We start from the raw sequence: 14,832 nt of genomic DNA, 5'->3' as shown, positions 1-14,832 counted from the left end.
ACCCCCTCCCCACCATGTTTTAACTCCTGCATCCCTGATATGCTTGGCAACCTACTCCTACCTCAATTCTCAATATTCTCAATAATTTCAAACACCCAGGCCTCCCAATTCGTTGAACTTGCCTCTTCCGACGATCTTTTCTTCACTTACTCTCAGTCACTCAGTCCCATGGTCAGACTCCAGACTTCTGCCAGGACCAATAACTGCAACACCTCCTTATTCTCAATTTCATGCATCTCACATTTTGGCCATTATCTTCCAGTTTTCCTCTCTCTCCAGTCACTCTCTCCTATATCACAACTTCAACAATTGTCAACCACACTGAAATCAACAATTCATTAAACCTACCCCCTTTTCTCACTGCTTCCTACTCCGTGTCCTTTGCCCCTTTATCCAGATTAAATCCATAGTTGAACATTATAATTACTCCCTTACATGCCCCTCACCTCCCTGCTGTTATCTCCTACTCTGAGTTATTCAATGGCCAAGCCTGCAACCCTGGTTATAGCCAACACCTCTGGCTCCCTGTCTGCCTCTGTGCCACCGAACTCAGAAGCCAGAAAACAAACAGCCACACTAGGTGGTCTCACTGTGAATTTCAAGACCACAAGCCCATGGTGGATCCTCAAGTGCGTCCAGTGCAGCAGTCATGTGACATTTCCTTACACATTCAGTTCTTAATAAATAGTTACTATTAATATATTCTCCTCTCTCCTCAAACTGTCAATACTTCACCTGCATCCTTCTTCTTACCTACCTCCCAGAGAAAAACCAAGATCAGGAGGAAATTTCCCCAAAATCCCACCACATCTACACAACACATCTGCATTGTGATACCTTACCTTCCACTTTTCTAGCTCAGCACTCTTCACACTTTCAAGTCTCAGGAGCCCTTTGCGTGCTTAGGAATTACTGCGGATTCCAAACGGCTTTTATTTATCTGTACCTATCATATCTTGTACCTATCATATTTACTGTGTGAGAAATTAAAACTGATACATTTTTAAAATGTTAATTCATTGCAAAGTGAATAAACCTATTACATGGTAATAGAAATCACATTTATATGAAAAATAAAACACAAAACGTAGTGAGAAAAAAGTAGTATTATGTCTTTGCAAATCTCTTAAATATCAGATTTCACGGAAGACAGCTGCATTCAAAATGCTGTAATATGTTGTTTAGGTTGAAGGATATGAAGGATTTCAGCTTTATACAGATTCATAGTTAGAAAAGGAAGGAGTATTTTAACAGCTTTTTTCAAATTATTTTAAAATTTTTCCAATATTGTGTTGGTCCCTGCGTACAAGTCAAATCAACCATAATTACACATCCATCCCCCTCCTCCTCGAGCCTCCCTCCCCTCCCCTCACCCCCCCGGCAGGTCATCACAGAGCAGCACACTGGACTCCCTGTGTTAGTAACACCTGTGGATGTTCCGTGATACATCAAATCCCAACAAGGGCTACTTTCTTAAAGATTAGTTGCAATATGGAATCTGAAACTGTATCAATGACCTGTTCCCACTCTGTTACATTAAAACCCATGGGTCTGTCTGCACTTTGACTAGAAGTTTGACTCAGGATTTCCTAACACCATGTACTGGTTAACAGGGAAAAGATGTTTCCCTAAGCTACTGCAGATCTTCCAAATGTGGACACATTTCGTTACACGATGTTAAAACACCACATTATTATCATCACCACTAGCTACATCAGAAAAGGCTTTAAGTATCAGAAGGCTGTCAGGTGAAAATTTTCTCTCAAAAAGTTCTCCTTTGAAAACAAATGACTAGCTCAGCAAGCGCCTGAGTTGCTTCTCTTCTGACAAGTGTCACAGGCCAGTGCCCAGCAGTCTTGACACATGCTTCCCCCTCAGTCACTCGAATTTGTAAATGATACGTATTCAAAGGTGAGATTTCATAGAAAGTCAGTAACTTTACTTCTTCTTCAAAGGCATTCTGAAGCAAAATTGGCATCATCGTTACTACCTTATTGTGAACTATTGGTGTTGAACAATACAATGACCGCCCGTACTGTTGGGTCTGGTGTTGCTGCTGAGTTGGTGTCAACCAGCAGTTCTATAAATTCGCTTTGAAAACCATCAGTTAAAGTACAACACACACAAAAAAGGCAGATGATGTCTTAGCATTTTTATGTCAACAGTTCGGACTTCATGGACTCCTTATAAAAGGCCTCAGAGACCCCCAAGGGGTCTACCGACCACACTCTGAGAACAGCTATCCTAAATGAACTTTCCATGTTATCCAAAGAGGCCACCGCCCTCTCAGAACGTACCAGAATTTCCCTTTTCTCTCTGACATTGTCAATACTCCACTCACTGTAGTCATTTCCATCAGCATGCATTATGCTGTTCTCTACCCACTTTAAAAAGACCCTCTCTTTCACCTACCTTCCCCCTCCAGCTATAGCCCCATTTCTCACCTTCCTTTGACAGCAAAACTCTGCAAAAGAGGGCCAGGCTTGGTAAGTAGAAGGGGGAAGAGGAGGAGGGCTAACCCTACATATGAATGAGGAGTGAAATCAGCACCTCGTCTCTAATCAATCCTTTCTGGAATTAAGAAGAAAAACAACCCAGGCACCTGACACTCCTAAAGGCTTGCTAATATACCTGCGACATAATGCAAACCTTTTCAAGAATTCTTTCTAATTTACTCTGCGCAGACAGCGTCTAGCCACCACATTGCACGCACCACCCACCCCCATGACTTCAGACATCAAATATTAACACAAAGTGAGTAATGCAAAAAGAAAGGGGGTTAATCAGACACCTTGAGAGAAAGAAAAAATAACACAGATTCAACGAGAGCTGCTAATGAGGCTTTTTGTTTTGGTGGATTAATTTGGGAGTCTGATGACTAAGAAGAAAATTTAAGCTTCTCAGGTGACTGCTGTTGATTATTACCTTTTTTTCCCCTTAATTAAAGAGATGCCTTTGCTTAATTCTACAGCTTATGAATTCCGGGTATTTATCTAAAATCTGTGTCCACCTGAGTAGTGCAGACAACTATCCTCATTAGTAAATGGAAAGACCTCCTCATATTGATTATGGATTCTATTTGACAGACGATGAACATTTCAGGCTGTGAACTGCTGTATGTTTAAATACATTACCCTAATACTCTTTAAGCATTGCCAATTGTCAACCTCATTAACTCTCAGCATGTGGCCAGGGCCTGGATTTCATCGCAACAGCCTCACAAAGTGAAAACAGGTATATAAAAATGATTTTATCATCAACAACATTATTATATCCTCCTTCACCTTGTGAAGTATTTAAAAGGCCTTTTTTCCCCCTTCTCAGAAGGATAAACAGTGAACGTGGGAGACACAGAGAACACACTTTATTAATATAGCCACGTTTTAAAACACAAGATTTCCTTTTTCATCTTTTCTCCTTTGACACACTAATTCCTCATGCCTCAAAATGGGAATTGTTCCAGGACTGACCGACTATACTCTGAAGAAAAAAAGACTTATTTGTGGATGCCGACTATATTATCATTTTGTTTCAATAGAACAGGGGGCTAACAAGGTGTTACGCTGGACGCGTCAGCTTGTCATGAGGAAATCAGGATTTCACTTTTCTGTATGATTCAAATTTTTCATAATTAAAATGTCTGAGGAGGGGGAAAAAGGAAATCAAGATTTCTGACGCTGCTGCTTTCAAAAGAAAAAGCCAACTTTTGTTCTCTCATGGAGAATAAAGAGTCTCCACACCTGAGACAAAAAATACACAGTAAATTCATGCTTGATCCTAGCAAACCAGTTAGATACCAGTGCAGTCTAGTTCCCACCCCACACTGACGGGGTCAGACCTGTAACGGCTGACGGCATCCTGAGCCCAAGAGGCCAAGCAGCCCACACCTCCAGCTTCTTTGTGCAATGCTTCGTCTTCCCAAGCGACGCCAGGTAAATGCAATGGCATTTAAGTCCCGGGCCTCTCTAATGAGACTTCAGCTCACAAACCACATCTAGAAATATGTTTGCCAAGCTCAAAGGGACACAAACACTATTTTTCCCCTTGCTCTTAGGAGATAGCTAGGCGAACAATGTACTAGACTGCAGGTAAAAAAAGCTTCATTCCCATTTTAAACAAAAACATAACAGGGACAACCAACCCGAAAAGACACACCGAAAATGATCCAAACCCAACATCAAGGGAAAAACTCACACCGTCCAGTCAAGGTAAGAGGGCCTAAGTGGGAGGAGCTGAGACACCCAACCCCTCCCCTTCTCTCCCTCCTCAGAGGCTCAGAAAACCTTCAGCACCTAGAGACTCATTTGACAAAGAGCTTCCAGGCTTGTGCACCCTCAAGGAACCTCACAAACTGATTAAACTCATCACTAAATCTATTAAAATAAGGGAATGCAGAGAAATCTAAACACGACAGGCAGTTAGAAGGGAAAGTGAGGACTGGTGAAATCAAAGATGATTAATAGGGAGGATCGTGTTTAGCAGGCAGGTCATGCCAACCCCCCAATTCATGGGACCCTGTGATGGCTCGCCATTGGTCCTGTGACAAAGACCCCCAACCTTAATATCAAGTACAAGTTCCCACACAGTCTGGCGTGGCCCACCTCTCCTGCACCATGCCCTGCACTTGCCATGCTCTGGGCCTGCCAGCCTCAGCATTTCAGAATGTGACTTTGAAGCTGCTGTTCCCTCTGTCTACAACGTTGTCCTCTGTTCCCCTCTCCCAGCCTGGTAACCTTTCCAATTCCCATGGCTCAAGAATCGTTCCTGATCTCCCCATCGGCATGAAGCCCCCAGGCTGTCTCCCACACCACGTCTCTGCAACATAACACCCATCACAACATCAATTCACATTTATTTGTGGTTCTCTGATGAACAGCTGTCTGTTCCACTAGATAAGAAGCACCCAGCAGGCAAACACTCCTTTCCCCCTGACTCACCATGGCATCCTGCACACATCCTGCACACACAGAACGGCGCCAGGCACAGAGATGAGGGTCTCAAACAGCTACTAAATGACTGAGTGGACAGCCCTCTGCAACAGGCTCACGGTGTGGAAGACTGGCCAAGCCTCAGGAATCATTAAATTAGTGTCAAGAGGGCTCCAGAAGAATAAGATCCCTTTGCCAGAAAGCCTTTAAGTCCATGCAGTGCACAGGTGTTTATCTTCCATGCTGAAGTCTTCCCAACCCTAAACATAGCTGAAGCCTGCAGGAAGGAGCCATGCCTTCCAGAAAACAGTCCACAGCAGCGGCCTCTGCCCTGCCTGGAAAACGTCTGGACCTATGAAAAGCTACTACTGAAAAAAAAAAGCTGTTAGCACTTCTCTGGTGGCTCAGTGGTAGAGAATCCGCCTGCCAATGCAGGAGACATGGGTTTGATCCCTGCTCCAGGAAGATGCCCCCATGCCACAGAGCAACCACATCCATGTGCCACAACTACCTAGTCTCAGTTCTAGAGCCTGGGAGCTGCAACTACCGAAGCCCATGAACCTACACAGCCTGTGCTCCGCAACAAGAGAAAACATCGCAACTAAAAGCCCATGCACTCTAACCAGAGAGTAGACCCCACTCTCTGCAACTAGAGAAGAGCCCACGCAGCAACAAAGATCCAGCACAGCCAAAAATAATTTTTTAAAAAACCTTTCCTCCTATATTAGGCTGATTAGTCTCTGTTTCCTGAAAATTCTTCACAACTAATTCTTTGCAAGGCGTAAAAAATTCTTTACGCCTTGTAATTGGGAAAGGAGTACATCAAAGCTGTATATTGTCACAGCTTATTTATATTGTCTGCTTATTTAATTTACATGCAGAGTACGTCATGCAAAACGCCAAGCTGGATGACTCACAAGCTGGAATCAAGATTGCCAGGACAAATATCAACAACCTCAGACATGGAGATGATATCATTCTAATGGCAGAAAGCAAAGAGGAACCAAAGAGCCTCTTGATGAAAGTGAAAAGAGAGAGTGAAAAAGTTGGCTTAAAACTCAACATACAAAAAACGAAGATCATGGCATCCAGTCCCATCACTTCATGGCAAATAGATGGGGAAACAATGGAAGCAGTGACAGACTTTCTTTTCTTGGGCTCCAAAATCACTGCAGATGGTGACTACAGCCATGAAATTAAAAGACACTTTCTCCTTGGAAGAAAAGCTATGACAAACCTAGACATTATTAAAAAGCAGAGACATTACTTTGCTGACAAAGGTCCATATAGTCAAAGCTATGGTTTTTCCAGTAGTCATGTAGCAATGTGAGAGTTGGACCATAAAGAAGGCTGAGCACCAAAGAACTGATGCTTTCAAACTGTGGTGCTGGAGAAGACTCGAGAGTCCCTTGGACTGCAAGGAAGTCAAACCAGTCAATAGTAAAGGAAATCCTGAATATTCATTGGAAGGACTGATGCTGAAGATCCAATACTTTGGCCACCTGATGTGGAGAGCTGACTCTTTGGAAAAGACCCTGATGCTGGGAAAGACAGAAGGCAGGAGGAGAAGGGGACGACAGAAGATGAGATGGTTGGATGGCATCACAGACTCAATGGACATGAGTCTGAGCAAACTCACAGAGATGGTGAAGGACAGAGATGCCTGGCACGCTGCAGTTCATCGAGCTGCAGAGAGTCGGACACAACTTAGCAACTGAACAACAACAGGCCTTCTAATTCCCCAAAGAAAATAGCTCTGTAAGGGGACTCATTTCCCAGGGCTGCTACACCAATGACCACAAAGGGGTGGCTTAGCACAGCAGGAATTTCTCCATCACAGTCCTGGAGACCAGATATCTGAAATCAAGGTGTCAGCAAAGCCATTCTCCATCCAAAGGGAGGTTCCACAGGGAAGAACCACTCCTTGCCTCCCCCATCTCCTAGTGGCCCCAGATGGCCCCTGGCTGTGGCCCTTCCACTGCGATCTCAGCCTCTGTGGTCACAATGCCACATGCCTCTGCAAGTGTTGTGTCATCTCGCTCTGCCTCTCATGTGGATGCTTGTGACGGCATTTAAAGCACAGGTAATCCAGGGTCATCTCCTCAACAGCCCCAATTTAGCCACATCTGCAAAGACACTTTTCCCAAAACATCACATTTCCAAACTCTGGGACTGCTATCTTCATACCTTCAGGGGGCCGTATGTCAGCTTCCAACAATGAGTAACCTAGGATTTGAACTAGATCTTCCATTTCCCAAGAGGGGGCAAAAATCTTAGTAGAGTTACCTAAGTTGAGTCAACAAATCGATGTGACATGGAGGCCAGATACTGGACTAGACACTGGAGGTGGTAAAATGTGCAGAGCCTGGCGCTTGGACTCAAGAAACCACAGCTAGAGGACCAATAATTAACTAAAAAGGGGTGTTTCACGTTATCATGACATCTGGACCACCACAGCTGTCATTATTTTTAAATCCTAAAGTTGTACATCTATAAACAGCTTTCTAAATTTCAATAAAGTTATGCACTAATATTCCCTCAGGTCAGTCAAGCTAGGTCATCAGACCCCAAAAGAGTCAGGCTAGAGGAACGGCACCCCCTTCAGCGCTCCCGTGCTGTTCTGTGTGTGTGCTGCGCTCTGTGGGCCACCGTGGAGCTTCTGTCGTGTAATTTTTTCAAGGAATAGTACTTGATTTAGGAGGATGATGTGTGACTTGTGAACCTGACAAATGCTATGATTCTAAAGAAAGGGAAAGGAATGGGGAAAGCAGGCATTCACCACTTTACATTGAGAAGGGACCTATGATTAGATCTCTTTGTGAAGTAAATACTGTGGAGCTAGCTGTGTGCTGGGGGACAAGGCAATGGCACCCACTCCAGTACTCTTGCCTGGAAAATCCCATGGACGGAGGAGGCTGGTGGGCTGCAGTCCATGGGGTCGCTAGGAGTTGAACACAACTGAGTGACTTCACTTTCACTTTTCACTTTCATGCATTGGAGAAGGAAGTGGCAACCCACTCCAGTGTTCTTGCCTGGAGAATCCCAGGGACAGGGGAGCCTGGTGGGCTGCTGTCTATGGGGTCGCACAGAGTCGGACACGACTGAAGCAACTTGGCAGCAGCAGCAGCAGCTGTGTGCTGGGATTAGGGTTAGGGAAAATGGCGCGGGCACATGTGAATGGGCCTTGAACACTGGTCCTATGCTACGACCTCAATCAGCTTAAATACCAGACAAGTTCCTGTTCAGTTCAGTCCTTTTGGAAAGAACTGTAACAATACATATTACAGTGAGCTATAAAATATTCCTACCCTTAGACCCAGGAATCCCTCTATTAAATCTAAGGAAGTAATTAAACAGATACCACATTAATGGCAGAAAGCAAAGAGGAACTAAAAGAGCTTCTTGATAAAGGTGAAAGAGGAGAGTGAAAAAGCTGGCTTAAAACTCAACATTCAAAAAACGAAGATCACGGCATCTGGTACCATCAGCTTCATGGCAAATAGATGGGGAAAATATGGAAACAGTGTCAGATTTCATTTTCTTGGGCTCCATAATCAATGCAGATGGTGACTACAGCCACGAGATTAAAAGACGCCTGCTCCTTGGAAGAAAAGCTATGACAAACCTAGACGGTGTATTGAAAAGCAGAGATATCACTTTGCCAACAAAGGTCTGTATAGTCAAAGTTATGGTTTTTCCAGTAGTCATGTATGGATGTGAGAGTTGGACTATAAAGAAAGCTGAGCGCTGAAGAATTGATGCTTCTGAACTACTGTGTTGAAGAGTCCCTTGGATAGCAAGGAGATCACCAGTCAATCCTAAAGGAAATCAACCCTGAATAGTCATTGGAAGGACTGGTGCTGAAGCTGAAGCTCCAATACTTTGGCAAACTAATGTGAAGAGACCATTCATTGGAAAAGACCCTGATGCTGTGAAAGATTGAGGGTAAGAGGAGAAGGGGGCGACAGAAGATGAGATGGTTGGATGGCATCACTGACTCAATGGACTTGAGTTTGAGCAAACTCCAGGAGATAGCGAAGGACAGGGAGGCCTGGCGTGCTGCAGTTCATGAAGTAGCAAAGAGTCCAACATGACTTAGCGATTGAACAACAAATTAAACAGAAGGGGGAAATGCCACCTACATGAATATATTCACTCTAGTAGTATCTATTATAGAAAAGGAGAAACTGAAATAACTCTGTAAGGGCATGATTTCATAAAGTATGGTCTATTAATCTAATAGAAAATGATGAAGCTATCTAAAACTGTTCATATGAACAGTATATAGAAATATGAAAACTGATAAAGGCAGAAAGATTATAAAAGAGAATTAAAAATGAATTCAAATTTTGAAAAATGTTGATGCAGTATAAGTCACAGAATATACTGAAAAATACAAAATACTGTGGCAAGCTGAGATGGTTATGGGTGGTTGTTTTCCCTATTGAAACTGAACTAGTCACTGTTAACACTGAAAAGGAAGAAAGGAGAAGAAAAGAAAAAATTAGTCATAGGGTAAAGGATTGAGACTATCGAAGATTTTCCTTGTCACAGTAAAATGCTAACATTTAAGATAATACAAAATCAGAAAGAATGTGTCAAGTTAAAGAGAATTGTGAGATGATGAGAGAAAAGGCTGCTCTGAACCAGTGGGAAGGCCCAGGACTACAGCCAGACAGGCCTGGGTACCTTTAGGCAGCAAATTTCTTGATCCCTTAGTTCTCATCTGGGAAACTAGGGAGAGAAAGCCAAGAATTTGTTATAAGCGCATGAGAAAATACATGTTATGTTACATTATATATGTAAAACATATGTTACATTGTTGGCATGTAATGAAATCAAGGTTATATTTTTTGAAGAGTATATGTAAAAAGAAATAGGAAAAGCCAGTGTGTTAATAGGGGTGGGATGAAAAGGAAGCCAAGTACATTAGCAGATACTACAGTCACATAAAATTAATGACTGTAAAAATATTTGTGCAACTAGGAATCAAAATGTTCCCCTAAAAAGATACAAACAGAAAAGAAGGGAAATTCCTGTAAGGTTAAATTTAAATAGGAACTATCATTATGAACTTTTGATTTTTTTTTTTTGTTTTTAAGTATATTTCCCAGCTCTTTCCACTGAAATGTCAGGGAGGCAGGAACAGTCCAGGAGCAATGAGTTAGTGCCCAGCTTCATGTAACCAAGCACCAGTCCCAACCAGGAAGAACCTGGGCCTTTCTTTGAGAAAAGATCTCCTGGACAAGGGCAGGACAAATCCAAAGCCAGCCAGGTACACCTTATTTACCAAAAGCAAGGAACACTCAAAGGCTGAGGGTACAGGAGCCAGCTTGAAGGGACTCACACTGACCACACTGGAACAATCTGAACAATCAGAGAATTTAGTAATAGATTCTAATACATTGAGTTCAATGTAAATAAATCCATGAGTTTACAGTGATACAAAAATTAACAGAGAAAGAAAAGGGCGTGGAGGGGCGAAAGTTTTTCCTTACCAAAGAATTCTAGACAATAAATGAGAAATAAAGAGTCAGAAAAACCACTGTTTTTTCAAACACCAATGTCATGCTTTATCCAGAAACGGGTCACCATGGATGTAATGCCCGATCCACAAAAGGGTTGCCATGGATGTAATACCTGATCCAGAAAAGCATCATTATGGATATAGCCTGATCCAGGAAAGGGTCACCATGGATGTAATGCCTGGTCCACATAAGGGTTGCCATGGATGTAAAGACTGATCCAGAAAAGCATCACTATGGATATAAGCCTGACCCAGAAAAGGGTCACCACGCATGCCTAAACTACTGGGCGAAGGCTGCTGAGAAACAGGACATCCCCATGTTCTGAAAGCGCCTATTTCCTAATTACAAACCCAAAGTGGTTCTGTAGAATGGAAATATCAGGTGGACACCATCTGAACCAAGTGATCAAACTGAGTATCATCAATGCTGGACAAGACGGTAGGATCTCTCCTAACCTGCACCCCAAAATTGATTATGAATCCAAGTCATAAGGAAGCAACCAGACAAGTCCAGAATGAGGGACTTTCAACAAAATAACTGGGCCTGGGTTTGAAGTCATGATAGAATAAAAAGCAAGGATGTGTTGTTCTTTCTCCTGTTGACTGCAAGATACAGTTCTATTTTATATATTTAAAAAAATGTATATATGTGTACATATAAATGCTAATTTTATTGCAGAAGTTTAGAGATGATAATGATAGCATTTAAGTTTGAGTCTGTTTTGGACAAATAAGCACTATGCTTTTCAAATGATTGGAAAATCAGGTTTATTTGCCTCTTTTTTTTTTAACGGTGGTTTGATTTTTTTAAGTAAAAAATCACTAAACTTGATCAGTGGTTAAAAAAAAAAAAAGGCAAGGATCTGTCCTAGATTAGAAGATATACAGCAACTAAATGTAATACAGGAAACCTGATTAGATGCTGGATTTGAAAAACAAAAGGCTATAATAAAGCATTTGAGGTGGGGGAGAGGTGAGTGGAGAGTTCTGGCATATTTAAAATAGACTGGATATTAGATATTTCACATGATTGCTAATCTACTGGATATTAGATATTTCACATGATTGTTAATCTTCCTAAGTATGATAATGGTTAAGAAGAATGCTCGTATTCAAAGTTAAACACTGAAGCATCTTGATGTCTGCAATTTATAGTTAACTGGTCCAGCCAAAAGAGGAAATTACGTGTGTGATGTGTAAAGAGTATATGTGTGTTAAAACTAATTTTAAAAAGGCACACAGGTTTTAAAAATGTTATCAATCAATCCAGATGAAGGGTATCTATTAGACATTCACTGAATTCTTTCCATTTTCTATAGCTTATAAATTTTTTATCAAGTAAGAAAAAAAAATTGATCTTAAACATTGAGACAGCTAATTCATACTGCATGTGAACTTGGTCACATTTCTTCTGCACCTTATAAGCACAGAAGATGTGGAAGCAATCCAATCTGCAGCCCCCTACCCCCGCCCACCACCAATACGTTTGCTAGAATAAAGCTAAGTTCTGTGCAGCCGTTTAGCCTGAATGGACTAGTGTGAAATATACCTCCACCTCTCTCCCTGTACCTCCACAGATAGGCCCTGTGAGGGAAGAAACGCCTGCTCCTAAATGATATTTTCCTCCAAAGCAAAGAATCCCACCTTGGGAGGGATTACACAGGTTGTGGAAAACACACGTAGCCACCACTGGAACAGAGAAGGTATAATCTAGCAATCTGCCAGCATATGACAGGAAGTATAATTGCCAATTTCCTCCCCACTTGCTTCCCATCTGCAAGACTTTCACTTTAGCGGGAGCTGCCTTCATGCACGATGGAACTACAGATGTATAAGCAAGTAAGGAGAAGTACCGGTAAAACTGAGAGCATTCACAGTACATCAGGGAGTTTTCTTTGGTTGTACCTCAAACCCATGCATATGAAAAAACAGACACAGGACCAAAAGAGAAAGTTCAGAACAGAAGAACACCCCAGAAAGGCCGGTATCTAATCTATCAGAAGGGAGTGCTGGCAAGTGGCGAGGGCAGACAGCTGGGTTCACTACAGTTTACACAGAAAAGGCTAGTTCTGACGGATTATATTTGGTTATTAGGGAATATTGGGGCTCATATTACCAATATTTTGGAGCCCAAAATTCTGCACTTATGGTAAAAATCAACTGCATTCTTACACAACTTAAGGATGACTCACTTTTTAAAAATGTAAACAGAAAATATTGGTAAAAGGAAAAAAAAAAAAACCAAAGGCATTTTTGCAAAGTGTCCTATTTAATTTTAGGTGGTTCCATGTTTCTCTTCCCACTTGGGCAGAATGCCTTTCTTGGGGATTTGGAATCATTATTCTGTCTGTCAGATTTATAGCATTTAAACATATGGGACATTTAAAAGTTCCTTGAGCAGAAAGATTATAGAAAAGTTATGTTCACAGACCTATGTTATAATTTTTACAGTTACCTTAAAACTTAAAATATACGACACACACTCAAGCACATCTTCACACCACTCAACTACAATAGCTGTGAAATTATAATATATATATATTTTTATATATTATATATATAATTATATATATATATATATAATTATATATAGTTGTTTAAACTATGTCAAGAAATCCAGATATAGAATCCCCAACTGGGATGAGAACACTGAAGGAACTGTTTAGGGCATCATTTCTAAAATAATGCATTAATTGTAATAAGGAGAAAAAATGTAGGACATTGGCTTCCTAATCATTAAAGAGACAGAAAGCTGTTTCACACAAAACAAAAACTAAATGAGGTAATCAAAAACAAACATACCCATCTTTAGTCTGATCCACCACACCACTTAAAAGTTCCACAGTCTTTGGATTAGGCTGGCTTTCTCCAAAAATGTTCAAATATCGGGTGACGAAGTCATTGGGAGACATGAAAAATTCACCATTTTTTTCAATGCTTGCATACTGTTTAAAAAAAAGAAAATATATTTTATTCTTAAATGTATATAATCAGATCAATATGTGAAAAAAGCTGAAAATATTCAATGGATAAAATATCTGATATGACAATATACTATTACAAGGACAATTATTTCCCATCATTCCAAGTAAAAAGCAAAAAGACATTGAGTTTGCCAAGTTTTATCTTTATACCAGAGGTTATCAGCCTGACTGTCCAGCTTACAAACACCAAAGTCCCCAAATAGGCCATCTCTGTCTGTTATAATACCTGCCTTTCTCGGGTGAACTTCTCTAGCTCTGCGCTGCCTGTTTTCATTTTTCCCCACGGGGGGCAGAAGTAGAAACTGGTATCTACTTGCGACAGGCCAGGGACGCTGCTAAATATCCCCAGTACACAGGCAGGATGCCCACCCCTACCCCCCACCCAATTAGAGTCATCCAGACCAAATGTCAATCGTGCTGAGGGTGAGAAACCCGTGCTGACAGAAATTTGGAAAGACAAATTATATCTTGTTCTTTAGCAAAGACATACAGTTTTCTTTAAAAAAAAAAAAGTATCATGAAAACATGAATGAAAACAACCTCATTCTTTTGACCCTTTTCCCTGTTTCGAAAGCATCAATGATGGGAAAAAAAAAGAATGACAAAGAGGAGAAAGCGGAAAACAAACTGCAGCAAGGCTTCTAAGACTTCACGGAAGCCGGTACGCAACGCCGCTACGAATGTGTAGAAAGTGTGGGGCACTGTGTTAGGTTTTTACATGCAATAGCCCATTAGTCTTACGCAACCGCTCTACAAAGTAGGCGTTCCCATTCACATTTTAGAGATGCAGTGGCTAAATCTTGAATGGTAAACGAATTCACCCACATAGGCAGGCGTAGAAACAATACTGAAATCCAAGTACATCTGACTTCAACGTCTTCATTCTGCTTTTGCTCCAGAGCTCTGAAAAATTACATCTTTTTTTTTTTTTTTTAACTTGAGCCAAAGAAGAAATCGGGCCCCTATTTTAAAAAAGACCATAACCATTGAGAAGGCTACGCGCCAAAGAATTGATGCTTTTGAACTGTGGTGTTGGAGAAGACTCTTGAGAGTCCCTTGGACTGCAAGGAGATCCAACCAGTCGGTCTTAAATAAAATCAGTTCTGAATATTCATTGGAAGGACCGATGCTGAAGCTCCAATACTTTGGCCACCTGATGTGAAGAGCTGACTCATTAGAAAAGACCCTGATGCTGGAAAAGATTGAGGGCAGGAGAAGGGGATAACAGAGGTGAGATGGTTGGATGGCATCACGGACTCAATGGACATGAGTTTGAGCAAGTTCCGAGAGATGGTAAAGGACAGGGAAGCCAGGCGTGCTGCAGTCCATGGAGTCACAAAGAGTTGGACATGACTGAGCGCCTGAACAACAAAATTTAAAAAATACAATGTGT

At 41.5% G+C, this 14,832-nt stretch overlaps 1 protein-coding gene across 1 annotated transcript in view; it reads right to left on the bottom strand.

Moving 5' to 3' along the window:
* Positions 1 to 14,832, bottom strand: part of SLC25A13 (solute carrier family 25 (aspartate/glutamate carrier), member 13) — a 232,099-nt gene that overhangs the window by 173,211 nt on the left and 44,056 nt on the right. The window contains exon 3 of the mRNA XM_010839742.1: positions 13,258 to 13,400. Coding sequence (XP_010838044.1) covers positions 13,258 to 13,400 — 143 coding nt within the window. The remainder of the gene's footprint in view (positions 1 to 13,257; positions 13,401 to 14,832) is intronic.

This window comes from Bison bison, unplaced genomic scaffold (genome assembly GCF_000754665.1).
Source record: "Bison bison bison isolate TAMUID 2011002044 unplaced genomic scaffold, Bison_UMD1.0 scf7180017864134, whole genome shotgun sequence".
Taxonomy (NCBI): Eukaryota; Metazoa; Chordata; class Mammalia; order Artiodactyla; family Bovidae; genus Bison; species Bison bison.
Note: the sequence above shows the minus strand (reverse complement) of the source record. Positions and strands in the feature narration are given on the sequence as shown.